Below are 27,997 nucleotides of genomic sequence, written 5' to 3' on the forward strand. Positions count from 1 at the left end.
CAAGGAACAACTGGCTTCAGTCAGTCCAAAACCAAAATCATCTGAGGCTACCTCAGTTTCCAAGTTGCATTGGATTCTTGTATATTATCAAGTCACCACTGGGTTACTGAGACCATCTGGATGTCAGGATGCAAGTGATTAGAATTATTGTGTTTCTACTCCTATGTAGAGCAGTAGAGTTCATGGAAACAAGGAATGGCAAACATGGAAACAGAATGAGGAACTGTGGCAAGAGGTGCCTCAAAAGGCAGTCCACTCATGTCAAAAGATTTGCTCAATTCTTTAGCACACTATGTAGCGAGAGTCTTCATGCGAATGAGAAAATATTGGATTGTCAAGATAAGGGACTCATTACAATTCCTCCTCGTTTGCCAGAGGATGTTGTTCACTTACAATTGGCAGGAAATAAGATCTATAGGTTGAAGGACTCGATGTTTTCAACATTAAAAAATTTGAAGAGCCTTGACTTGCAACGAAATGCCATAGCAAGTATAGAACCAGATGCTTTTGAAGGATTGGATGAACTCGATACTTTATTGATTCAACATAATCAATTACGGTTTTTGTCAGAGGAAGTTTTTATTCCTATTCCTAAACTAAAATACCTACGTATCTATGGCAACCCCTGGAACTGTAATTGTGAGCTAGACGAAATGATCAGGAAGCTGCAGATCCCTGGCCAACGAAACCTAGGCAACCTGGCCAAATGTAAAGATCCAGAAAGATTTGCTGGTCATAAGCTGAAGATAATCAATGTGAACTTGCTCTGCCAAGATGAGAAAAACAGTACATACCCCAAACCTATCCAGAATATTGCTGATTCCACAAAATGCCATATATACCTCTTCCCAAAGTCACGAATAGATTGCCAAAATCAAGGTTAGTATGACTTCCAAATAATAAACAGTATTGCACTGAAATGTCAGCCTTCATTTGTGATTTAATAGTGGCTTTACTGTACAATGCAAGCTCTTAAGACAGTGTACCAGGATCTTGGATTCTCCCAGAAGTATGCATCTTTTTCTAATTTCTCTCCTATTTCCCCCCATGTCTTCGCTGAGCTCATTTTGTCAATGATCCCTCCAGCTTCCTCAACCCTATTCCCACTAAACTGCCAACCATCCAACTTACCCTCCTGTTCATCATATTAGCTGATATTAACATCCTCATTTTAAGTGAGATTCCTCTCTCCTTTAAATCTGCTGTCATTAGTCTGTTATGATCCTTGTAGAGACCAATAACTTTCAAAGAGAAATTCAAACTTCCAGTAAATAACAGGATGACACATCAAGATTTAATGTTAAAACTTTTACTGTCTCACATGACTAAACAACGTTATTAACTAAACACTTTTTACTATATAAATAAAAAAGTCATTGTTACTTATCACACATTGCACTCTCCACAGAGTTACAGTTCTTATTGCAAACTGAAAACAGTTGTTCCCAGCTTCCAATGGGTTGCTTCCATTCTACTTTTCCAGCTGAGTAACTTTTGGTCCCAGAGCTATCTTTCACGATGAGGGTGAGGGTTAGATATTTTCCTCTAGAGCCAAGCTAGGTAAATTTTTCAACGTTTTTTAACTCCTTGTGAACTTGGTCCTCAATTTGAGTGTGAACACTAATCCGCATTCTGCAAGGATAGTCAGGATATTCTCTGCTTAAGGTGCAGGCCTGGCTAATTCTTTCTTTTGCTCTCTAGTTCTCAGTTCACTGCAGATAATACAAGACTAAACTACAAGTGTTGGTCTATCTTTGGTCATTCCATATTTATAGGGAAATCTGTAACATGATCTTAAAATGGCCCTCTTCTCCCTGGCAACAAGGAATATATTGGAGGCGATCTTACCAAAAATAATTCTTGGTGTCAAATGAGCATGAAAATGGGAGAGAATCGTGCCCATTTTTTTGGTGAGAGAAAAAATGAAATCTTATGCCGCTTAGAAAAAAAGAATGAGGCACAGTATGATTCTCGCCAGTGGGGGAGTGGACAGAGTCTATTCATGCCAGGAAGCCAGCTGCTGAATGCTAGACGGTGCTATTATGCATATGCCTGATCTTATCACTCCACCACATGTCGCAGCCCACCACCCAATTACCACCCCCCCATTCACCACCCCTGGTCAATCGCCTCCCCTGCGATCCCCAATTGCAGAGTGCACAGCTCCCCATACGCTGCCTCCCCTTCAGGCCCTGACTCTTGGCATTGCCTGGTGGGCACTGTCAAGGTGCCCAGTGGACAGTGCCATGGTGCCAGGCTGGCACTACCAGGGTCCCAGGCTGGCAGTGCCAACCTGGCACTGCCCCCCAGCCCTGACCACCGAGGGGCCTCAATGGCCCGACACTGGGGACCATTTGTGATCCTTGCCTGTGAGGACCTCCATTTGTGAGGTCGTTAAGGCAAGTGAGCCTGGACGATTGCGTCCCAGGCTAAGTAAATGTATTAAAATAAGATCATGAATATTATAATCAGCCTCACGCACATGGTTGATTTTGCTGGCAATTCAATGCCAGTATCATAGCGAGAGGCAAGAAACCGGTTTTTCGCCTCTTTTGCGATCTTACTGGCTCACCACGCCAATCTCTGAGCAGGAACCCGATCAGAGCCAGTGGGGTGGGCAAGTGAATCCTGAGATCCCTCACGCCCATTGGGAATCCCAATTTTTGGCCATCGTCGTATTCACTGGGGCATTAGGGTTCCCGCAGCCATCTGAAGGGGTCGGAGAATCGCTCCCATGATCTTATAAATCACTGGTATTGTTGCTAGACTAACAAATTGGAAACCTAGGATAATGCTCTGGGGACCTATGTCTGAATCCCACCATGGAATTAAAAGTCTAATGATAACCATGAAACCATTGTCAATTGTTGTAAAAACCCATCTGGTTTACTAATTTCTTTCAGTGAAGGAAATCTGTCATCCTTAAGTGGTCTGGCCTACATGTGACTCTAGAGACACAGCAATGTGGTTGACCCTTAAATGCCCTTAGGGATGGGCAATAAATGCTGGTCCAGCCAGTGACACTCACATCCCATGAATGAATAAAAAAACTTCTATCCTCAAAGAATTTGCACTTGATCCCAATGCTGTTGCAAATGACCACCCATCTTCAATCTCCTTTTTTTCTCCCAAGTCCTTGAAGATGTTGCCACCTGTCAATTCGATGCACATCTTTGTCACAAGTTCATGTTTGAATCCCTCCAAACAATTTTATGCTGTTGCTACAGTAATGAAAGAATTCTTGTCAAAGTCAAAATGACATCCTATGCAAACAAGACAAAGGTAAATTATTCCTCTTCAACCTACTCAACCAGTTCGCAGCCATTGAGACTGTTGACCGCACCATCCTCCTCCACTTCCCCACTGTTATCCAACTGGGTGGGAATGCACTCGCTAGGTTCCATTCTTAGCTATCTAATCATAACCAGGGTATCAACTGCAATTGCTTCTCTTCCAACTCTTGCACCATTACCTTTGGTATCCCACTAAGATCTATCCTTGGTCCGCTTCCATGTCCTTTCTACATTGTGTCCTTTGGATATCATCCAAAATGCATAACACTAGTTTTCACATGCATACTGATGCTACCTAGCTCTACCTCACCACTATCTTGCTAGATACCATCACCATTGCTAATCATCTGACATCCAGTGCAGAATGAACTGAAATTTCTTACAATTAAATATTTGGAAAATGGAAGAGATTGTCTCAATTCCTTAAGTTGATTTCTTGGGCCGAACAATGGTCCCTGAAATTGGGTCTAGTAAGGCCTCTCACTTTTCCCTTCCTTTTTGAAAATTTTGGGTTTTCTTACTACACAAATGATCAGATGTGTGCACCAAGCAATTCATCCTTTCTGCCACAAAAACATACACAACTGCCTGTTTTAGATTACATCATGCAACTATATCAGCTAAACTCAAGTGGCTTCTAATAGAACAAATATTTTATAACTTTGAGCATGCTTCTAGTTAATTTTTACATACTTGTCTTTGATCATTGTACTTTGCTATTGTGAATCATTAAATATTCTGTGCTCTTCTGCTAATAAAATGTTTACTCGAGAGTATGATTTAGAACTAAGTCAGCTAATGTATCTCTTTTCTTCAGTTGTTTATAATATCCTGAACCACAAAATCATATTTATGTATGATGTTCTATCAGTAAACCACATTCTTTTCTTGAAGGGAATGAAACTTAGATGCATCATAGCTGGACCAAACACATGGAAAATTGTGGTCGCAATGATTAAAGCTGATGGGATCTCAAATTACAATAATTAACTCATTTTATAATTCATTGCCAACCTGTCATATAACTAGCAATTTAGTTGCTGTAATTTCAATTTCCTGGTAATCAGGCTCATTGCCAGCAATTAAAGATGAATGAAATTAAGCTTTACATTAAAAAGTCTACTTGCAGATATTTGGTGCCCACATAAAGCAGCAGCCTATGATTAGCAATCACCCACTCAGAAATAGAGTTCTAACCATGCAAGAACCAGTTGTGGCTTATCCATGTGTGGTGCAGCTTTTGAATGTGTTATGAGTTTTAAAGTTTAAAGTTTATTTATTAGTGTCACAAGTAGGCTTACATTAACACTGCAATGAAGTATTCACAGTTACATGTTCAAATGTTGAACATATACAGTATCCCACTTTGGGTATAATTGCCCTCAGTATCACTGAAAAGAAAACTGGAACATAACACAATACATGCAGTCTCCGGAAATAAACTTGAAAGGCAGAGACTTGAAAATAATCCAACAGCTGGTTTTTATTAGCATACAATTTTATCAATATTATGTCTACAATTTCAAGAATGGAAAACCAATGTACCAGGAAAAAAAACATATTTGGCACTTAAATGTTCTCCTGTACTATTGGTATCTTTTAACAGGTATACTTTGTGATTATGAAAGTGCCTGCATGGCCTAATCAACTAAAACAGTCTTTTCCCCTTCTTAATTATGATGACAGTTCATTTACTTGATATTTAATTAAACTGCTCAGAATATCTCCATACTATCACTGGACCATGACATCTGCATGTTGTACCCAACTGAATAGTGATCCCAACAGTTATATCAGTGGAGTTTTTAAAATTTTGTTCTTTGACTTTGTGCTTCACTGCAAGGCCAGCATTTATTGTATTCCTAATTGCCCTTGAAAAGGGTAGTGTTGAGCCACTTTCTGGAACTGTTAAAGTCTATGTGGTGTAGATGCACTCAGTGCTGTTAAGGAGAGAGTTCCATAATTTTGATCCTGGAACAGTGAAGGAAAGCAATTTGGTTCCAAGTCAGAATGGAACTTGGTTTGCAAGTGGTGCTTCCAGGCGTCTGCTGCACTTCTTCTAGGTAGTGCAGATCATGGGTTTGGAAGATGTTATTAAGGGAGCCTTGGTGAATTGCTGCAGTGCATTTTGGAGAGGGTACATACTGCTGCCACTATGTGCCAGTGGTGCAAGGAATTAATATTTAGGGTGGTGGATGGAATGCTGAACAAGCAGGCTGCTTTGTCTTGGATGCTTCTTGAATGTTGTTTGGAGCTGAACACATCCAGGTAAGTGGAGAGTGTGGCACCACACTCCTGATTGGGTCTTGTAGATGGAGGACAAACTTTGAGAAGTCAGGAGATGAGATAGACATTCAAAAACCCCAGTTTCAGACTGCCTTTTAGCCGAAACATTTATGTGGCTGAAAGGGACAGTTATGTTGCTGGTCAATGACCTTCCTTCCATCATAAGGTCAGATTTGTGGATGTCACTCATGATTTTAGTGTTCTGTACTATTCATGACTCCCTCAGATGTTAAAGCAGCACATGTCGAAATGCACCAAGACCTGGGCAATATCCATGTTCATATGTGGATGATACATTTGCAATAGTTAAATCTGTAATTGCATGTAATAATTTCCTTACATGTCTTAATGGGTTGCATCCTGTTCAACTTTTAAATGGAGCAGTCAAATGGGCTCCCTTTCCTTGACGTACTTGTCGAGAAATCTGCCAGGGAAGTTCTTGGTCTACCACAAACCCATCTTCACTGGTCAATATACGTGTTGGGATTCTTACAGTTTCATGCGCTATAAGATTGGCCTTATTGGCAATCTTTTAAATAGCTGTTTTCTCACAATGCAAGCTTGATGCTGAAATAGGGTGCATAAAGGCATCTTGCAGGATAATGATTTGATTTGATTTGATTTATTATTGTCACATGTATTAGTATACAGTGAAAAGTATTGTTTCTTGCACGCTCTACAGACAAAGCATACCGTTCATAGAGAAGATAACGAGCGAGTGCAGAATGTAGTGTTACAGTCATAGCTAGGGTGTAGAGAAAGATCAACTTAATGTGAGATAGGTCCATTCAAAAGTCTGATCGCAGCAACGAAGAAGCTGTTCTTGAGTCGGTTGGCTACACTGGCTATGATGGCTACACTGATCAGATCATCTTGTGCTGTATATCGTGCAAAATCATGAACAGAAAGACCATCACTTTCAGCTCTGAAAAGTGCCTCCCTATCTACCTCAGGTTGCCCGAGAAGGGCAAGATATCTCAAAAGTTTGAGCAACAGGTGAAGCTAGTTGCTTGATGAAGCTACTATGCAGCATCAACACAAGTGGTATTCGCCACTAACAGAATGCTGATGTCAAGCCAAAAAGATGCACTACCTACTGCACAAATGATTAATGTGGCATATGAATTTCAGTACCAGTGTGATGCCAGGTATGTAGGCCATATGTCCCAAAAACTAGTTCATCATATAAAACAGTATGTTCCTTCTGCTGTTCGCAATGGGCAAGATAGAGGCTGTATCTAACCAGCCCACATTTGCAAAAATCAAAACACGGTGTCTAACATTCAATGTGGGTCCATGATTGGACAACATTTGCTAAATAATCCTCACTGTAACCTCAGCCCCAGGCTCCATCTGGCACATATGACCTTCTGTATTCAAGCAGCTTGGTCAGTAGTTGTGCTATCAAACCATTCTTGGTGATGGACAATGAAGTCCCCCATCCAGCTTTAGTTTATTGGCTTGCCTCACTGGAACCCAATTATGATAGTCACCAAATTGTGGATATTTGAACAAGCATTTTCACACCCAGCCCCCAAATAATAGCTTTGAGCATGTCAGCTTTGCTTCCCATGTCAGTTTCCCTGCCAGCTGACAAAATATTTGCCTTCTACATGGAAAGGCCAATCAGGAGCAACTTCTAATGTGTGCTAGCAACATTGATGCTTTAAATTTGCACTTATTCATCATCAACTGCTTAATTCAGACCCTTGCTAGATAGAAGTGTGGCATAAGGCTTATTCTTTCATAGGGGATTCAATAACATGCTGCAGTAGATGAGACTTTCTTGTTCAGTGACAAGTTTTCCCTGGCCACTAATCCACCTTTGCCCTGCATCTTTATTTGTAAACGGTTAATTATAGAAAGTTTCTGTAAATACCCTACATACAAATCAATGCAGATAAGTTATTGAAATAATTTGACAATCGAGAACTTTTTTTTTGCTAGTTTTTTTCCTCTCTCTCATGAACTTGCCTCTTTCAGGGAGCTCATAGTTCAGCAATCTCATTACATCTTTTCCAAGTTCTTCACATGTAAGTCTGAAGCAGCTATTAAAATGTAGAGACCATCATACCAAGGCATGGTATCCAAACACCAGTATATTCCAGCAGGAGATACTGAAACGCAACCGGGATCAGGAACTCTGGCTGAGTTTTCTATCCTATCATAGAGGCACTAAAGCCAAAATTTGATTAAATTTGCAAAGTTAACTTATCTTAGTATATTCTTGTTCTGTGTATCTCAATAATGTAAATCAAACACAGATTTATGTAGTTTTATATGGACAAAGTAAGTAACTGCATTTTTGAGGACAAGGCAAAAATTGATACCTATAAAATTTTGGTAAGTCACCATATTATTGGAAGGAGTACTATATTTTGAAAATTGTTACATGTTAAATATTCAGATGGCTTTCATTTTCTTTGTGGTTTGGTATGATAGTTTTCCTATGCCGACAAAAAAAATCATCTCTAATTATTTTTTTCTCGAATTGCTGAACGAGTGTATGATCTGGAAGATAGGTTTAGCTATTTGATCGTCCAGGAAATTTTCTAAATCGCTATTAACAATACTCATGTGTTATAGTTTTTGATTTTAAAGACATTTTGATCATGTTATGTAAGATATCTATGAATCACTTCCAAAAGCCTCTGAGGTCTCTCAAATTTAAATTGTGGTTTCATAGATTCTGCCATTGCAGTAGTCCTCCAGCTGCTTCTTTCTGCTTGCTGTTTTTAATTCTCATTAAAGGGAATTTTGGATAATAGAATGTCTAATAATAGTGACGGTACTACTTGGCACATGGATGAAGGAGATCGGATTAGTGGATTGACAGAATGTAAATCGGTAACACTCCTTAATGAGCAAGGAAGATTCTTGATAGGATTATGGGGTTGTTAGTTGGTTTGGGGAAATTAATTAGTTAGTTTGTCATTGGAAAATCAAGATTTGAGAATATCAGTCAATATCAAGGTTTCACCTGAAGCAGTCTTAACAGTGCATGAGGACTGCTACTCATATAGAGTTTGTGGAAAGATCTAAATACAAAATAGAACATCATAGCACATTTCATTTTAGTGTTAAGGGAGTCATTTTAATAATATTCGTTCCACCAGGCATGGCCTATGAAAAATGGTTAGAAAAAATGTCAAGAGCATGTGTGGAAGTAGGCATATTATGACATCAGTTAGCATTTAATGTTGATTTGATGTCAACACTGCTAATTTTGAACTTCTCATTCCAGATAATGCCCTCTCATCAGCATACACACCTGAACTTGTGTTTAGCAGCAGCGACCTGGAAAAAGGTTTCCCAGTGTTCACCCTATCTATGCCTTTCATAATTTACGCGGATATCAGAAGGACGTATTTTACACAGAGGGTGATGGGAGCCTGGAATGCGCTGCCAGGCAAGGTAGTGGAGGTGGACACACTGGGAACGTTTAAGACTTATCTAGATAGCCACATGAACGGAGTGGAAATGGAGGGATACAAAAGAATGGTCTAGTTTGGACCAGGGAGCGGCGCGGGCTTGGAGGGCCGAAGGGCCTGTTCCTGTGCTGTATTGTTCTTTGTTCTTTGTTTGTTTTAAGTCTACTATGCTCCAGGGAAAAAAGTCCCAGTCCACCTGTGACTCCACTTTCAAGGAGCTATGAACGTGTACTCCTAGATCTCTTTGTTCTACAACTCTCCCCAACGCCCTACCATTAACTGAGTAGGTCCTGCCACCAATCTTGGTGTCACCTGCAAACTTACTAACCATGCCTCCTAAATTCTCATCCAAATCATTAATATAAATAACAAATAACAGTGGACCCAGCACCGATCCCTGAGGCACACCACTGGTCACAGGCCTCCAGTTTGAAAAACAACCCTCTACAACCACTCTATCTTCTGTTGTCAAGCCAATTTTGTATCCAATTGGCTACCTCACCCTGGATCCCGTGAGATTTAGCCTTATGCAACAACCTAACATATGCTACCTTGTCAAAGGCCTTGCTAAAGTCCATGTAGACAACATCAACTGCACTGCCCTCATCTACCTTCTTGGTTACCCCTTCAAAAAATGCAATCAAATTTGTGAGACATGATTTTCCACTCACAAAACCATGCTGACCGTCCCTAATTAGTCCTTGCCTCTCTAAATGTCTGTAGATCCTGTCTCTCAGAATACTTTTTAACAACTTACCCACTACAGACATTAGGCTCACTGGTCTGTAGTTCAATGAGCCTAGTAGTTCGATGGCTGAGAATGGGAGATGTAACAAAGATTGCCCGGCAGCGCACTCCAGGCTCCCACCACCCTCTGTGTAAAATACGTCCTTCTGATATCCGCGTTCAACCTCCCCCCCTCCTCACCTTGAACCTATAACCCCTCGTGAACGTCACCACCGACCTGGAAAAAGGTTTCCCACTGTTCACCCTATCTATGCCTTTCATAATTTTATACACCTCTATTAGGTCACCCCTCATCCTCCGTCTTTCCAGTGAGAACAACCCCAGTTTAACCAATCTCGCCTCATAACTAAGCCCTTCCATACCAGGGAACATCCTGGTAAACCTCCTCTGCACTCTCTCTAAAGCCTCCACGTCCTTCTGGTAGTGTGGCAACCAGAACTGGGCGCAGTATTCCAAATGTGGCCGAACCAACGTTCTATACAACTGCAACATCAGACCCCAACCTTTATACTCTATGCTCCATCCTATAAAGGCAAGCATGCCATATGCCTTATTCACTACCTTCTCCACCTGTGACGTCACCTTCAAGGATCTGTGGATTTGCACACCCAGGTCCCTCTGCGTATCTACACCCTTTATGGTTCTGCCATTTATCGTATAGCTCCCCCCTACGTTAGTTCTACCAAAATGCATCACTTCGCATTTATCTGGATTGAACTCCATCTGCCATTTCTTTGCCCACTTAGGGGTGATCTTATAGAGGTCTACAAAGTAATAAGGGGCATAGATAAGGTAGATAGTCAACATCTTTTCCCAAAGGTAGGGAAGTCTAAAACTAGAGAGCCTAGGTTTAAGGTGAGATGGGAGAGATACAAAAGGGTCCAGAGGGGCAATTGTTTCACTCAGAGGGTGGTGAGTGTCTGGAACAAGCTGCCAGAGGCAGTAGTAGAGACAGGTACAATTTTGTCTTTTAAAAAGCATTTAGACAGTTACATGGGTAAGATGGGTATAGAGGGATATGGGCCAAATGGGGCCAATTAGGACGAGCTTAGTGGTAAAAACTAGGTGGCATGGACAAGTTGGGCCGAAGGGCCTGTTTCCATGCTGTAAACCTCTATGACTCATCTATCATAGTTGCTTCAGAGAGATGAGACACTTTTTATGTCAGGGGGGGGAAGGTCACGCTCCTGACATAAACATAAACAAAGAGAAGCAAGTGGTATGTGCAACTGGCTTTGACAAGATATGGGTTTCCCCATTATGCAGGGTGTGACGTTGTGAACAAAATGGGTCAGATTTTATGGCCTTGCTCGTCCCGAAACCATCAAATCCCGCCCACGATCAATGGACCTTTCCATCATCCACCCCTCACCTGCTCCAATTCCTGTGGCAGGCGGGACAGTAAAATTCCAGCCAATAACTAAATGCTAAGATGTACCATAACAGAAAGTCTGCCACTCACATCATGCTGGTTAATGTATGCTCTCCTAGCAACAGTCACGATGTTTACATTCTTTGTCAGTCCAATGTTATCTCTCTATTTGAACCATCAAATCAAACCAGAGGATGACTGGGACTATTGGTGATGAGGGCTATTCACTTCAAAGCTGGCTCATAACTTTGCCTGCAGTTCAACCACACATGGCCAGCATGCATACAAGCGGGCTATGTGCCACACAAAACATTGTAGAGCAGACCATCCGGGTGCTAAAGTAATGGTTTTGTTGCTCTAGAGGAACCGACCAGAGCATGTGTCCAGATTTGTGCTGTATTCCATAATCTGGCCATCTTGATGGAACAGCCTTTACCAGGGATAAAGTGAATAGCTCAGGAACAGGAGGAAGGGAGAAGGCAATTGGCACCTCCTCTACAACTGAGCTAATCATGATTGCCTCATTCAACCAATGTTCCACTGAACACACCCACATGGTACAACAGTCATAATGACCTTAACGTCACTCGGTTAAGAATCATCACCATGCCCTCTTGTTATTAATGTTGAAATAAAAGCCACCAAAAACCATCATTTCCAAATCAATTATATCCAATATTCCATACCAAAATCTTCCTTGGGCACGCTTTCAGTGCCTGTCATGCAGGTGCCTTTGCCTGACCTAGTGCTCCGAAATCATGCTACGCCAGTGGCTGCAGCATGGCTGCTGGAAAACTGCTGACTTCTGTGGGATATTCTGCAGGGTACCATTGGGCAACTATGGGTCTGAAGAGCCCAGCTTTAGACTGTACTACTTGGGCATGGGCAGTAGCAGCTTGGCTGGCAGGATGGCAGTGGTGGAAGCATGAAAACTATCATTTTGAGTGAGGACAAGAGACTTGAACTCCACTGAGCCACTGCTACTTCTCTCATCTAAGCATTCCTAGTAATCTGCTGATGCACAGATTGTCGGACTGTTGTGAGATCCTGAAATCCTCTTTTGAACACGGGTATCTACAGCCATAATGGCAGCAGTCTGTGCCTGCATGTCAGCCAGCTGAGATTTCTTGATTTTAATCTAGGCCTCCGCTGCAGAACCAAGATATTGGCTTCCATCGCAGCACAAGAAGAAGCCATCCATCGACTATTAGGCATTGTATCATGAGGGTGGCCACCATTTTCATGCTGGAAATAATAGCCTACAATCATTGTACGATGCCTTATGCCAAGATGGAGCTTGACATCTCCATGCTCCTTGACAGTGATATCATACACCTGACAGACCTACCAATGCACTAAGCATTTGAATGAGTATGCCGATCAGCCTTTCTCAGTAGGCTGCCCCACTGAAGTCCTCATCGGAGTCCTCTGTAGCAAAACTCATGTGTGACCTTGTACTCAGGATGCTACTACCTGCACAATCCTTTCTCCCCGCTCTAGCAATAGACCGCACATGCCCAGTGACTCACTATGTGCAGTTCCCACCTCTGTGCCACCCTGTAAAATATATGCAGTGCCAGTTTCTGAGCTGTTTGCTGCTAGTGAGAGATCAAACAATGGTACTTTTTTCTTCATTCATTTATTGTTTCCCATGGACTTCTGACTCCTGCTTGACGAGGTGGAAGTTCTTGGATATCTGAAAAAGTAAAGGCCAAAATTTTTCGATCCTTTCCGCTGGCAGGATCTTCTAGTCGATCATTGACAACCCCCCAATGTTGCAGTCCCATGTGGCAGAGGATGCAGGGCAGGCAAAAGCCTGTAGTCATCAGCGGAACTGAAAGATTCCACCACAGGGGAGTGGAAAATCCTACCCAAAGTCACAACGATAAGGTTGTGATGGGAGAAAAGTTAGGTGAATGAGGTAACTCGCTGTAAGGGATTGTGGGATAAAGGGGAAATGTGATGTGAGGCAGTGGTGGTAGGAATATTTGGCATTTCTGGTATTGTCCATGGGCTCAGGTATAGCCATCCTTCTGATTAATTGTGCCTGTTCCCTAGCAGTTAGGTTTTTCTGTCTCCAATTGTGGACTATAGTCAGAATGTGGTGCAATGTATTTGGCTGATATATTTGTTACACCTGAATAGCTGGCAAAGGTGTGAGATTTTCAACAGTTGGGTTTGGGGCCGGTGACAGAGCCAAATGTAGAGATGAGACATGCTTGATAGTGACTGTTGATAAGCAAATGAGGGGGATATGTGAACAGAGGAGGTGGTTCCTGAAGAAGCATTCACTAACCTTGACCATTTGTATGAGGTCATTGATTTTTTTGTGAGACTGTATCTGGTACTGTTGGCGTTCACTATGACAGCTGTCTTTTCCCACTGCCTTTGCCCTGAGAAGAGAGAACCTTTCTTCACCTGTCCATTTCCTGCACCAAGACCTCTAGTGTTGCAATGGAGAACATTGCAGTATGCTCTCTGCCCTGTCAAACTACTTCCACTCCTCTTTCTGCTCATAAACTCTTTAACCATTTTCAGCAACTGCTCCAGTGAAACTGCATTTTGTCTTAAGGAATTGTAGGCAGGCTTTAAGTGTTTCTAGCCTTGCACACACCTGGGCCTCCTGCTGAGGCAAGCAGCCACTCAGCAGCACATGCAATGCTGGATTGCATGCCATCATCATTGAAATTAGCAAGCATTGAATGCAGGTTAATCACACACCATGATCACTATTCTCATTTTCCTGCCTTATTCAAGCTTCCTTCCTGAAATAGGATGGTACCTTAAATAAAGAAAATTGTTAGTATTGTACATCAATAGAAGAAATCATTATGAAAGACAACTGCAAAAGGAGCAGTTCTCATAAATGATTTTTATGCAGAAGAAGTTGAAGTTATGTAGCATATATCATGCCTTCAAGCCATTCCACATTTTTCACACCAATTAAATCATTTAGAAATTCATCACTGTATAAATGTGGGAAATGCAACAGCCGATTTGTGTACAAGGTCCAGTGAATAGCAATTAAATTAATGATCAAACAACCTGATGTTGATGGCTGTTGTTGAGGGATAAATGTTGGTTAAAGTCCAACAGGTTTATTTGGAATCACGAGCTTTTGGAGCGCTGCTCCTTCATCAACTGAGTGCAGGTTAGTTCACAAACACAGCATTATTGGCAAAAACACAATTGCAAGATAATTACAGATTGGAATGTGAAGAATGGTTAAAATGCGAGTCCTTACAGGTAATCAAGTCTTTACAGGTACAAACAATGTGTGTGGAGAGAGGGATAATCACAGGTTAAAGAGGTGTGAATTGTTTCAAGCCAGGACAGTTCATAGGATTTTGCAAACCCAGGCAGTATGGTGGGGGCTACAAGTAGTGTGACATGAACCCAAGATTCCGGTTCAGGCCGTCCTCATGCATGTGAAATGACAACGGCATTGCTGCAACAGCCTCAGTACTCAACACTGACAACTGCCAATCTCCAGATGCAATTCTACAACTCATCCGCTTCATCTTGGACCACAACATCTTCACCTTCGACAACCAGTTCTTCACTCAGACACACGGAACAGCCATGGGGACCACATTTGCACGTCAATATGTCAACATCTTCATGCATAAGTTTGAGCAAGACCTCTTCACCGCACAGGACCTTCAACCGACGCTATATACCAGATACAGCGATGACATTTTCTTCCTTTCACGTGAAGAATCACTGAAAAGACTACATGATGACATCAACAAGTTCCATCCCACCATCAGACTCACCATGGTCTACTCTCCAGAATCGGTTGCATTCTTGGGCACATGCATCTCCATCAAGGACGGACACTTCAGCACTTCACTGCACCACAAGCCCACGGATAACTTCGTGATGCTCCACTTCCCCAGCTTCCACCCTAAACACGTTAAAGAAGCCACGCCCTACGGGCAAGCCCTCCATATACACAGAATCTGCTCAGACGAGGAGGAATACAACAGACACCTACAGATGCTGAAAGACGCCCTCGTAAGAACAGGATATGGCGCTTGACTCATCGATTGACAGTTCCGAAGCACTACAGCAAAAAACTGCCCCAACCTCCTTAGAACACAAACATGGGACATGACCGACAGAGTACCCTTCGTCATCCAGTATTTCCCCAGAGCGGAGAAACTATGACATCTTCTTTGAAGCCTTCAACATGTCATCGATGATGATGAACATCTCGCCAAGGCCATTCCCACACCCCCACTACTTGCCTTCAAACAACTGCCCAACCTCAAACAGACCATTGTTCACAGCAAACTACTCAGCCTTCAGGAGAACAGCGACCACGACATCACACAACACTGCTACGGCAACCTCTGCAAGACGTGCCGGATCATCGACATGGATACCACCATCACACGTGAGAACACCACCCACCAGGTACACGGCACATATTCATGTGACTCGGCCAACATTGTCTACCTTATAAGCTGCAGGAAAGGATGTCCCGAGGCGTGGTACATGGGTGAGACCATGCAGACACTACGACAACAGATGAACAGACACCGCGGAACAATCACCAGGCAGAAGTATTCCCTTCCAGTCAGGAGTACTTCAGCAGTAAAGGGCATTCAGCCTCCGATCTTAGGGTAAGCGTTCTCCAAGGCAGCCTTCAAGACACACGACAACGCAGAATTGCCGAGCAGAAAGTGATGGCCAAATTCCACATGCATGAGGCTGGCCTCAACCGGGATCTTGGGTTCATGTCACACTACTTGTAGCCCCCATCATACTGCCTGGGTTTGCAAAATCCTATGAACTGTCATGGCTTGAGACAATTCACACCTCTTTAACCTGTGATTATCCCTCTCTCCACACACATTGTTTGTACCTGTAAAGACTTGATTACCTGTAAAGACTCGCATTCCAACCATTCTTCACATTCCAATCTGTAATTATCTAGGTCTTTGCCTATATATGTTGTATTTGTGAACTACCTCCACTCACTTGATGAAGGAGCAGTGCTCCAAAAGCTCGTGATTACAAATAAACTTGTTGGATTTTAACCTGGTGTTGTGAGACTTCTTACTGTGCCCACCCCAGTCCAACATCGGCATCTCCACCTCATAAGTTATTTACTCCAGAGTCTGGATCAGCGTTTAAGCACATGCACCTTCCAATTCAGAGTTGAAGTAGCTACCTCCAAACAACATACTTTTCTCATGCTAAGTCAAATGGCTATGGCTTCTGTGAGGAAAATATAGCAAATCATTTTTCCAATCTATGCTTTCTATGTTGTGATCTCTTTCTATGTGTAAGTACTTAGCGCCACCTACAGTTGAAAATAATGTTACAGATAACTTACCTTAAAAGAATTTTAATCCAGTTTGAAATGGCATGCACTCACATGGGATATTCCTCAGTAGCAATTGCTAGCTGACTTTCCCCATGACTTTTCCCTTTCTCCTCTATTGATCTTCCCACCACATCTCCATCGTCCCATCCAACAATGGCTGAATTTTCTGTTCTGTTTTATGAGTAGATTTTTGCCGACAAAACAATTTTTTTGTCCTTCTTCTCATCATCCTCGCATGCCCCTTCTTCTTTCTTTCTTTGATCCTCCTTTCTTCCTTAGCCTTTCCTCTTTTCCCTTCCCTCCCATCACGCTCCTCCTGTTTCCTCCCTTAACCTTTATCCTTCCACCTCCTGGTTTCCTTTTCCTATATTTCTGTCTGCATCTCTGTCACCCATTTACTGCTCCACTACTTCTCTGCTTCCTGTAATCCTGCGTGCTCCTTATTTCTCCTCCTATCATCCCCAACTTTCTCCTCTTCTTCCTTGGTCCAATTGCCCATCTATTTTTAGGGCACCTTTTCTAGCTCACAATTTGATGTAAGCAGAAGGTATCCTGAAGAGGACTGCTCAAAGACACCTCTATCCCAACACAGGTGTTCACTGACATGTCATCTATGTGAAGATTCTTGGCCCAGACCTCCCAAATTCACAGCCCTGTTGCTATCACTAATCCTCCATTACCACATAATAAGCAAATGGACCCTGGTAAGAGCTCTTACATAATACAGGGACCTTGGGGAGCTGTCATTGTCCAAAAGGTCTTGACAGGGCTGGTGATCAGATTTTGGTATGTACCTAACCACAATGACCAAGACCACCTTTCTTCCACTTTTGCAGCTGGTGAGATGCATAGCTTTTTTTCACCTGTATTCATGCCAGGTCCCGTTTTCTCAACTCTCAAATGGCCAACTTTCTGGGGAGGACAAAGAAAATGCTTCAAAGGTGCTCTGAAACTCTACTTGAGGTGCCTGCCATTGACATTAATGACTGGGAGAATCTTGCTATCAAGCGTTCAAAATGGAAACAACTTGTTTAGCATACTGCATCATGCTTTGAATCACAATGTCATAATGATGAGGCAGAGCCACAGGAGAGAAAGAAAGAACAGGAAGAAAATCCTCCACATCAATCCCACTACCGCACTGGACATCCTGCCCCATGTCCCCAAAGATCCGTGGGTGGAAAATCGGCCTCTTAAGTCTTATGAAGATGCATGGAGGATATTCGCAGTAAACATCGTCTCCAAGCAAGGAATGGCTGGCATCATCGCAAATGACTCCACTGCTTCTCCATTTCATGCTTATCGCTTTCTCCCTCCTACCACCTCCCAGCTTTATCCTCTTTTGCCTTGGTCCAAATACCCACCCTTTAAAACTGCTTGACTTGAAAGTGCTCTAGATCTTGACCAATGTTAAATCTATTGTGCACGATACTCATGTAGATAGGTGACTCCTTGAAATTACAACGTATGGAGCTGCACAAAGAAATTAAAGGAGGTCACATACTTAACAAAATTGCTTGTACATTCAAAAAATAGTGAGAAGGAACATTGGTCTTGAATTCCTATGCACAACAGCACAGATGATTGATTATTGATATAAAAGGCTTCACATAATTTTGTTATTTCCACAGACCTGGTGAAAGTTCCCTTCGACATTCCTGCAGAAGTTCTGGAAATTGATCTCTCCAGAAACAAAATCAGCCAACTGACAGCCAAAAACTTCTTGAAATTCAAGGAATTAGAAACATTAAACCTCAGCAACAATATAATAGGATACATAAATCCTGGTAAGAACATTTCCATGTGTTTTAACATGCAATTGTTTTAATGTAGATTTAAAGCAACTAGAGATCAAACTGCATAGTTTGCAAACAGCTGAATCCCTACAATATTCAGAGTATGAATTTGCAGATAAATATACAAGTATTTTACAAGATACAATTTTCATTCTGTACAAGATCTTTCAAAATACCCGACATTGATTCAGACCGACCATTCTCTTGACAAATTTAGAAAATTTTTAAGGTAGTTAAGTGAGTCAAAGGTTATTGGGGGTAAACAGAATATGGAGTCAAGGCCACAATCAAATCAGCCATGATCTTATTGAATGACAGAGATGCTCGAGGGGCCAAATTGCCGAATCCTATTCCTAATTCATTTACTCCTATGTTTATGAATACAGCATAAATCTGATTTAAAAGAAACTGAAAACAATTGTTTTGACAAAAGCAAAACTACTGTGGATGCTGTAAATCTGAAATAAAAATTGAAAATGCTGGAATTATTCCACAGGTCTAGCAGCATCTGTGGAAAGAGAAACGGAATTAACATTCCAGGTCTGTGACCTTTCATTAGAACTGTTGTGACAGACCTGAAATATTAACTCTTGCTTTTCTTGGCACAATAATTTTAATCAACTGGTAAATTTTGTACCATGCAATGGTTGTTCTTAAAAAAGGTACAGAACTTTTTTCCCATTAGATGTGGCTAACAACGTAGGAGCAGAAGTAGGCCATTTTGCCCTTTAAAGCCTTTTCCGCCACGGCTGATCTGTGATCTGAATCCATATACTTGCCAAATCTGTCAATCTTAGTTTTAAAATTGATAATTGATTCAGCATGCTGAAGAGAATTCCAAAGTTCTACCACCGTCCCTCCTTGTAATTTAACCCTTGGAGCTGAGGTATCATTTCAAAAAGGCTGTGTTCGCTGCCAATGCCAGGAATGTGTAGTTCTAGTATTTCTTTGCCATGTTAACTCTTTTAGCGCAGGTCGGAATGAAAACTCTCTGAACCAGGAGTGGGTGAGGTGGCAGGGGGAGTTGGGTAGCAGTGGGCATGGGGCAGCAGGGATCTGCAGCGTTTAAAGCTGTGGTGTTGATACATTTAGATACTCAGTTCACGATAATTCCCAGCAGGATATTTACAATTACACTGTAACTTACCCCATTAAATTTATAATTTCTGCAATATAGGATATTAACACTTGTGTTACATTTCTCCTTTTCAAATTTGTTAGATTCTGAACTAAATCTGTCCCAATCACTTGATACAAGATATATTATGGTCCCCTATCTTGTTTGCCTGGAACATATTTCCTGTATGTAATCAATACATTAGCTACTTTCTGATGGAGCAGGATGCCATATGAGCAGACCAATGTGCATGCGCAGCCAGCAGTTTTATGTTGGCAGAAGACAACATTGTTCTGGTAAATCTGAGTGTAACCTCAACCCCACATTCCTGCCTCCCAGATAACCTTTCACCCCCTTGTTAAGCAAGAATCTATCTAGCTCTGTCTTAAAAATATTCAAAGACTCTGCTTCCACTGCCTTTTGAGGAAGAGAGTTCCAAAGACTCACGACCCTCTGAAAGATTTTCATCCTTGCCATAAAAAAGCAACCCCTTATTTTTAAACAGTGACCCCTATTTTAGATTCCCCCATGAGAAGAAATATCCTCTCTATATTCACCCTGACAGTATCCCTAAAAGAATCTTAAAGGTTTCAATCAAGTCATCTCTTACTCTTCTAAATTCCAGTGAATGAAAACCAAACTTGTCCAACCTTTTCTCATAAGGCAACCCATCTATTCCTGCTATTAGTCTAATAAGCCATCTCTGAACTGCTTAAAATGCACTTACATTTTTCCATAAATACTGTACAGGTATTCCAGATGTGTTCTTACCAGTGTCCTGTACAACTGAAGCATAATCTCCCTACATTTGTACTAAATTGCCCTTGCAATAAGCAATAATATTCTATTAGCTTTCCTAGTTACTTGCTGTACCTGCATACTAGGGGACGATTCTCCCAAAAATTTCTAAGTGCTGAATTTGTGGGAAAAATGGTGTAAATCACGATTGTTTTTCAGTGGGAGTTCAGACTCGAATCTCCCACACTCTGTGCAATGCTGAGGTCACAATCGTGAATATCATTAAAAGCTGGGAAGGGGCAGGGCTTATTCACGCCAGAGTCTGACAGTTCCAGAACTCTGTGCGTAGGCAGTGGCCACAAGCTGTCAGCTTCTAGTTTGCTGGCCAGCTCGATCGCTGGCCAGCCTGGGACCTTTGCAGTGCTGCCCCTGCACCCCCTCCCCCCCACCCCATGGCCCAATTGCAACCCGACTGTGGCCCCCACAAACATTCCCGAGCCAGCCCAACCCCCCTCCCGTCCTGGAGCACCCTGATCTCCAGTCCCAGCAATGATGATCCCCCACCCCCACCCCACAGGAGGCAGACAACGCCGGCAGACACCACCCCCCCCCCCCCCCCCCCCCCAGCCCGCCCCGATCTCTGGCCCCCTTCAGCCTCGACTCATCCTGTCTGCAGAGTGGTAGTGGGACCCCCTACCCCCACCAATCGCCCCCTAGGCCCTGCCCCCAGCTGGCTCCACCTCTAAGACCCACCCCTAGACCCTGCCCCTAGGCCCTGCCCCAGACCCAGACGGTGGGCAGTGCCATGGTGCCTCCTGGGCATAAGAACTTTGCTCTTTGGGCAGTGCCAGGGAGCACAGCCTGGCATTGCCAGGGTGCCCATGCCCAGGGGCACCACCCCCCTGCCTCGTGACCCCCAGGGGTGCCCCGATTGCCCCCCTTCACTCCAGCAGGGTCTCCCGCTGGTTCCCCAAAAGTGGGGAGCTACTCTAAACCCTGCCAGAATGAATCTGTACGTACGGGGTGGGAGATGCTATCGGGCCTGGAGAATTTAGTCCCGGACCCAATAATTACATTTAAATCACATTAAAATAAGATTAAAATGACTTATCTGGTGTTCCCGCCGGTTTCCTGCATAGTCCCGACCACACCGGATTTCCGTTGCCGGGAGATGCGTGTGCATCGGGAACAAATGCGCAAATCCCGCAAATCGGCGCATGCGTGAATCTCCCGGCCCAACCTGCCAAGAAATTAGCGGGTTGGAATGGGAAAGTTGCCCCCTAGACTTTTGCAATCCATGTACGGAAACCCAGATCCTTCTGAATTTCAAAGCACTGCAATTTCTCATAATTTATATAATATGTTTGTCTTTTATTCTTTCTGCCAAAATGAACAATTTCACATTTGACCACATTATACTTGATTTATCAGATCTTTGCACCCACTAAACCTATGAATTCCCGTTGTGGCTCCCTTACGTCCTCTTCATAACTTATTTTTCTATCTATCTTTGTGCCATCAGCAAATTTAGCAACTCTATCTACATCCAAGTCATCTAAAAAACTGTAAAAGATGATCCTTGTGGCAAACCATAGTTACACCTCGCCAACATGAAAAAGATCCATCCATATGGCTACCCTCTGTTTCCTGTTAACTATTCAATCTTCTATCCTTATCAATATGTTATCTCCTACACCATGACCTTTTATGTTCTCACTCCGACTCCCAACTTATCACTTTGTCCTCTGGGAGAACAAAGCGCAGGATTTCCTGAGCTCTGCAATTTTTTCCCCCTTCCTGACTCGAGTCCTAAGCAAGGAGATTGATAGTAAGAGCAATTGCAACAACTTTGCAAAGGAGCCCAAAAAGCCCATAAGCATCAGTGCCTACAGCAACTATACGCCCCAGCAGAACGCATACTCCCAACAAGTGTAACTAGCATCATCAGTCTTAATAATAGTTAGAGCCAAAATTAGCTCCTTTTAAAATAAATCCTCATTCTTTTACTTGTGCAGTTCCAATGGGAATAAACTGCACAGAAGCAAAACATCACACCACAAAGGAAGCAGATTATTTTTTTCTTATTTATTATATTCACTGAGTTTACCAGAACATTCACCAGAAATTTGTGGCAGAGCCTCCTGATCTACACAAATGACATGGACTGAGTTTAAAGATGGGGAACAAAAAAAGTTAATAGATGGATGACAAAGCGGAATTTAGATTTAAGTAAATGAAGTCCAGTGCAACAACTTAAATTTATATAGCACCTTCAACATAATTAAATGTTCCCAGGTGCTTCATAGAAGCATTATAAAAAAAGAGTATGACACTGAGCCACATTAGGAGATAGTAGGTCGAATGGCCAAAGGTTTGGTGAGAAAGATAGGTTTTAAAGTGTGTCTTCAAGGAGGAAAGCGAGGTAGCGAAACAGTGAGGTGAAGGGAGGGTATTTCAGAACTTGGAATCTAGGCGACTAAAGACATGCACCAATGATGGAGCAATTAAAATTGGGATGCAGCAAGCCAGAATTAGATACCTTGAACTGGAGGAAATTGCAGAGATGGGGATGGGTAAGGCCATAATGGGATTTGAAAACATGGATTAGAATTTTAAGATCAAGACATTGCCCGATTGGGAGGCCATGTAGGTAAGTGAGCACAGGGATGATAGGGGAATTGATGACCTCAAGAATAAGGAGGGTAGAATGTGGAAGACATGTCAAGAATATATTGGAATAGTTGAGTTTAGAAATAATGAAGGCATGAAGAGAGTTTCAACAGATTTCAAGTAAAAATATTTAATAATTTATGCCCAGTCTTTTTTTTATTCATTTACAAGATGTGGATGTTGCTGGCTAGGCTAGCATTTATTGCCCATCAGTAGTTGCCCTTAAGAAGGTGGTGGTGAACTGCTTTCTTGAACTGCTGTAGTTCCTGAGGTGTAGGTACACTCACAGTTCCGTTAGAGAGTGCTGATATATGTACTGCCATATCTATTTAAAGAAAGAAACCTGAAAAAATTCAATACCAAAAATAGAAGGTAATGATGGGGGAGGCAGTGGTGTAGTGGTATTGTCACTGGATTAGTAATCCAGAGACCCAGGGGACTGGGATGAGGTTTGGGTCCCACCACAGCAGATGGTGGAATTTGAATTCAATAAAAATTTGTAAATTAATGATGACCATGAATTGATTGTCATTAAAAATCCATCTGATTCACTAATTCCTTTAGGGAAGGAAATCTGCCATCCTTACATGGTCTGATCTATATGTGAATCCACACCCACAGCAATGTGGTTGACTTATAAATGCGCTCTGAAATGGCGCTGGCAGCCACTCAGTTCAAGGGCAATTAGTGATGGGCAAGAAATGCTGGCCTATCCCAAATCTCATAAATGAATTTTTAAAAGTAGCACGTGAGTACATTATCTAATAAAGGAGTTGATGAAGATGAAAAAGGAGCCTCCGAAAAGCAGAAAGTAGCCCTCACGAAAAAGAAACAGGCAGGGTAGGCAGAGAAAGTGATTATAAAGGATACTGGATCCTGAATTTCACAACATTGAGCTCAAAAGCAAGGAAATTATGATGAACCTTTATAAAACATTGGTTCAGCCTCAACTGGAGTTTGGGCACCATACATTGGAAAGTCTGTAGGATCTAAAGAGGACGCAGAAAAGACACACAAGAATGGTTCCTGAGATGACGGCCTTGAGTTATAGGGATAGGTGGAGAAGCTGGTGTTGATCTCCTTTGAGGAGAAGGTTGAGCAGCAATTTGATAGAGGTGTTCAAAAGATGAGAGGTTTAAATTGAATAGACAGAGAGAAACTGTTCCCTTTGACAAATGTTGAGCAAATGAACCAAAGGTGACATGACAAAAAAGTTTCTACACAGTGACTGCTTAAGATCTGGACTGCATTATCTAGGAGGCAAGTTCAATTGTGGCTTTCAAAAACAAACTGGCTGAGCACTCGAAGGAAAATAAATGTAGGTTTACAAGGAAAGGTTGGGGGGGAATGGGGCAAGCTGAATTGTTCTTGCAGAGAGCCAGCTTGTACTCGATGGGTCGAATGGCTTCCTTCTGTGCTGTAATTAATTTTTGATCCTATTTTACTTTTCTATTAACTTAAAACTTCAAGAATTTGCAAGAAAAAGTTATGTTGTTTTTCAATTTCAGCTGCATTTTCTGGTCTTTTGCGTCTGAAGGAGCTGGATTTATCTTCAAATGCTTTGCACAACTTTGAATATGACGTCTTGGAGCACCTGTATTTTATAGAGAGGCTGATTCTTACTGGAAATCCATGGAGGTGTGATTTTCAAATCCACTACTTGGCCTACTGGTTGCAGGTTCATCACAATGTACAGTTTGAAGGCCTTGAGTGCACAAAGCCTGACGAGTATAGGGGCTGGTCAGTGCAGAAGTACATCAAAAAATATTATGAGGATTGCCCCAAGGAAAAGATGATAGCAGATTTTGATACATATGAAGAGGAAGAAACAAGGATGCCCTAACTACTTATAGCATATATATTCCATGCTTATCTTTTGCATATGAAATAGAATTACACATATGAGTATGTAACCATATTTCACATAGACATTTAAATATGTCAGAATCACTTGTCGCTAGCCTGCATTGGTTATATTACAGTATTGTAGAAAATTAAAGCTTCAGGTATCCATATTTCAATGTTTTCAAGGAACTTCAGCTGGTTTTTTTTGGTAAAACAGCTGCATCACATTAGTACTAAGAAAAATATAACCTTATTTTGTAGGATAGCTGCATTTTTATGAAATCTTTTAATGTATCGTATTCTTTGTAATAATCTAGGAAACAGATAATAGCAGTATCAAATAAAGAAAATACCATCAAATGACATCTGGCTTTCTAACCAATGACCACCTTGAACGCCTTGTCAACTTTGATGCATTTTATACACTCTGCCTACTATGTGTGATGAATTATGATTAAGCCGTGCATTGAGATTTTACAAGACATTTTTCTTTGAGTTTATGAAGAAGCCAAATAGAAAATCCTGATTTCATTGCCATGTTATCATCAATCAATCCAGATCTCTTAACCAAGTGTTTTAATTCTTCATTTCTGTAACTGTTCCAGCTTTATTTCTGATGACCATAGCTTATCTCATGCTACCCCAATGTCAGTCCCAAATGAAACAAGTGTTTAACTGGATAGGCTGAGGGAGCTCAGTCTTTTCTCCTTGGAGAGACGTAGGATGAGAGGAGACCTAATAGAGGTATATAAGATGTTGAGAGGCATAGATCGGGTGGACTCTCAAAGGCTTTTTCCCAGGGTGGAAATGGCTGCTACGAGAGGACACAGGTTTAAGGTGCTGAGGGGTAGGTACAGGGGAAATGTTAGGGGGAAGTTTTTCACACAGACGGTGGTGGGCGAGTGGAATCGGCTGCCATCAGTGGTGATGGAGGCAAACTCAATAGGGTCTTTTAAGAGACTCCTGGATGAGTACATGGGACTCAATAGGATGGAGGGTTATAGGTAGACCTAAAAGGTAGGGATATGTTCGGCACAACTTGTGGGGCCGAAGGGGCTGTTTTGTGCTGTAGTTTTTCTAAGTTTCTATGTTTCTATACTTCCTAAGTATCAGGCATGCTATAGAAAAGCTCAGATTTAAATTATTCCATGGATAATGAAATTTTGATTCAAATACTGCATAAGTTAGGTTAGAGTGGAATCCTGAGTGCAAATCTGACAGTCACCAAAATATTGTGTGAAGTAAATAAAGGCCAAAAACTGAAGTTTTGTTTTATTTGTTTGAGGGATGTGGGCATCATTGGCTGAGCCAGCAATTATTGCCCTTGAACTGAGTGGTTTGGTCGGAAGCATTAAAGAGTCAACCACATTGCTGTGGGACTGGAGTCACATGTAGGCCAGAACAGGTAAGGGTCCCTAAAGGACACTAGTGAACCAGGTGGGTTTTCATGACAATCAATTCATGGTTATCTTTAGACTTTTAATTCCAGGTTTTTATTGAATACAAACTTCACCATCTGTCATGGTGGATTCAAACCTGAGTTCCCAGAGCATTACCCCGGTCTCTGGATTATTAGTATGTAACTAATAGAAACATTTGGCAGCTAACAAATTGGCATGTTATACCAAAGAGCTTTGCAGCTATAAGTCCTGTTCTGAGAGTGCATTGTATTGTATCTTTTTAGTGTCCTGAATTGAGTGCAATGTCTTGCATTTTAATAACGGATAATAATCAGTCCTGTTAAGGTCTCAAAAATAATCCTTCAAATGAAGTGTAGCTGGTTCCACTCTCTAATAGACCTTAATATAACTCTTCAGTCACTCTCACCGTGCAACTTGTAATTATTCTGGTGTGATTGAATGGACACAAGAATTGTATGTGTAGCTAGTGACAACCACGTGTGTAAGTCCTGTAGAGTTCCAATGTTGGTGCCAATGTTAAGTTACTTCCTATTTTTCTCAATTCTTGATGTTCAACTTATTCTACTATGATCCTGATTTTTAGCTTTTTTCCCCATAGGTGAAATATCACTTCTAGGGGATTGATCTGCTACTTTTCCATCCAAGGTCAGTTTACCCCTCTTTACACAACTGTTCACTTTAGGCTTGCCAGGATCACCAAATTAATATCAGATTTAGTGCAGATACTTATTCTGCACAGCCAGTCAAACTGCCCAATTAATTTAATTTCTTTAGTTTCACCAGCATACTTCACCTCAAGCATATAAATTTAACTTCCGGTAATTTTTCTATGTAACCATATTTGGGGTTATTTTAATACTCTGACAAAAATGAGTTAATAATGAAAAATCAGAGCAATGGACTCATTGTCCTTGTTTCCTGCTCATCACCACATTGCTTGTAGAGTTTTCAAGTACATAACCATTCTGTTGTGTTAACTACAACTTAATTTGTTCATGACAAATGTGACGATACTGTGCATTTAAAAAATGTATTTGTGTCATGTATCTTGTGCAGAATTCTTTTTTAGCAAGCAGTTCTAAGAATCGGTGCCGTTTTGTCTGTACACAGCAGTCCCTGTTGTTATTGCAGCTGTGCGATAAGTCCTAATTGCTAGAACGTTTGTTTTAATCTGGCTTAATGCTGTTTTGTTATTTTAGTGTTTTCCCCTGGGGTTTTGCAGAGTAGAGCTTGATTAGGTTGATTAACAATGTGACTGGGTGGAGCTAGGCTTACACAGAAAAATCGAATCAATTGCTGCTTGGAATCTGTCGCGAGAGGTAGCCCTTTCTCTCTCTAATGTATGGAGACTGGGATCTACCAGAAGCTAGGTTTATTTCTCTGATGTTCTGCTGCTTGAGGACATATCCTTCTCTGGAAATTGCTATATGGAAATCAAATGACACGTGTCTTTCTGTATCTGTCCAGAGGGGTTAAATGGCTGGAAACGTAGCATCCATGTGAGCATATCAGTTTTGTTCTATTCTGATGAGGGATTTATGTCTTTGAGGTCCACTGGGCATTAACTTGGAACTATAGAGATGGATAGCTGTTAAGAATTATACTTTGTCATGTTTAAATATTTTAATTGGTAAAAGTTATATTCTAACTGTGTTCTGAAATAAAGTTTGTTTTAATAAAAGCTTCCTAGTGGGTCAATTGAATCATACACGTTATGTTTGTCATACTGTCAAAATCCAAAAAGGTTGGGGTCTAGGCTAAGATTATAATGTACCTTGAAGTTTCTGATCTGATCCCTGACATACACTTTTGCATTGTTTGGATTTTTATCTTTGCAGTGTTCATTTCATCTAATGTAATGTTTTATTCATTTTTACTTCTTTTTTTAAAGTTTTGTAAACATTTTGTTACAATAAAAAGACATTAAAGTATCATGGTTTTGCTGG

At 41.6% G+C, this 27,997-nt stretch overlaps 1 protein-coding gene across 1 annotated transcript; it reads left to right on the forward strand.

The window, feature by feature from the left end:
* The first annotated feature begins 25 nt into the window (after nt 1-25).
* Nucleotides 26-27,997, forward strand: lrrc17 (leucine rich repeat containing 17). Its single transcript, XM_078235623.1, has 3 exons — nt 26-879; nt 18,096-18,251; nt 24,294-27,997. The coding sequence occupies exons 1-3, from the start codon at nt 129-131 to the stop codon at nt 24,626-24,628; spliced, it is 1,242 nt and encodes a 413-aa protein (XP_078091749.1). The 5' UTR covers nt 26-128; the 3' UTR covers nt 24,629-27,997.

This window comes from Mustelus asterias, chromosome 19, assembly GCF_964213995.1.
Source record: "Mustelus asterias chromosome 19, sMusAst1.hap1.1, whole genome shotgun sequence".
In the NCBI taxonomy this organism is placed as follows: Eukaryota; Metazoa; Chordata; class Chondrichthyes; order Carcharhiniformes; family Triakidae; genus Mustelus; species Mustelus asterias.

Bases quoted from the DNA above. Each gene is read 5' to 3' on its own strand.
- lrrc17 (XM_078235623.1), top strand. From the start codon at position 129: ATGCAAGTGATTAGAATTATTGTGTTTCTACTCCTATGTAGAGCAGTA. The intron at 880-18,095 runs GTTAGTATGACT...TTATTTCCACAG, and splicing joins AATAGATTGCCAAAATCAAG to ACCTGGTGAAAGTTCCCTTC. The intron at 18,252-24,293 runs GTAAGAACATTT...TTTCAATTTCAG, and splicing joins AATAGGATACATAAATCCTG to CTGCATTTTCTGGTCTTTTG.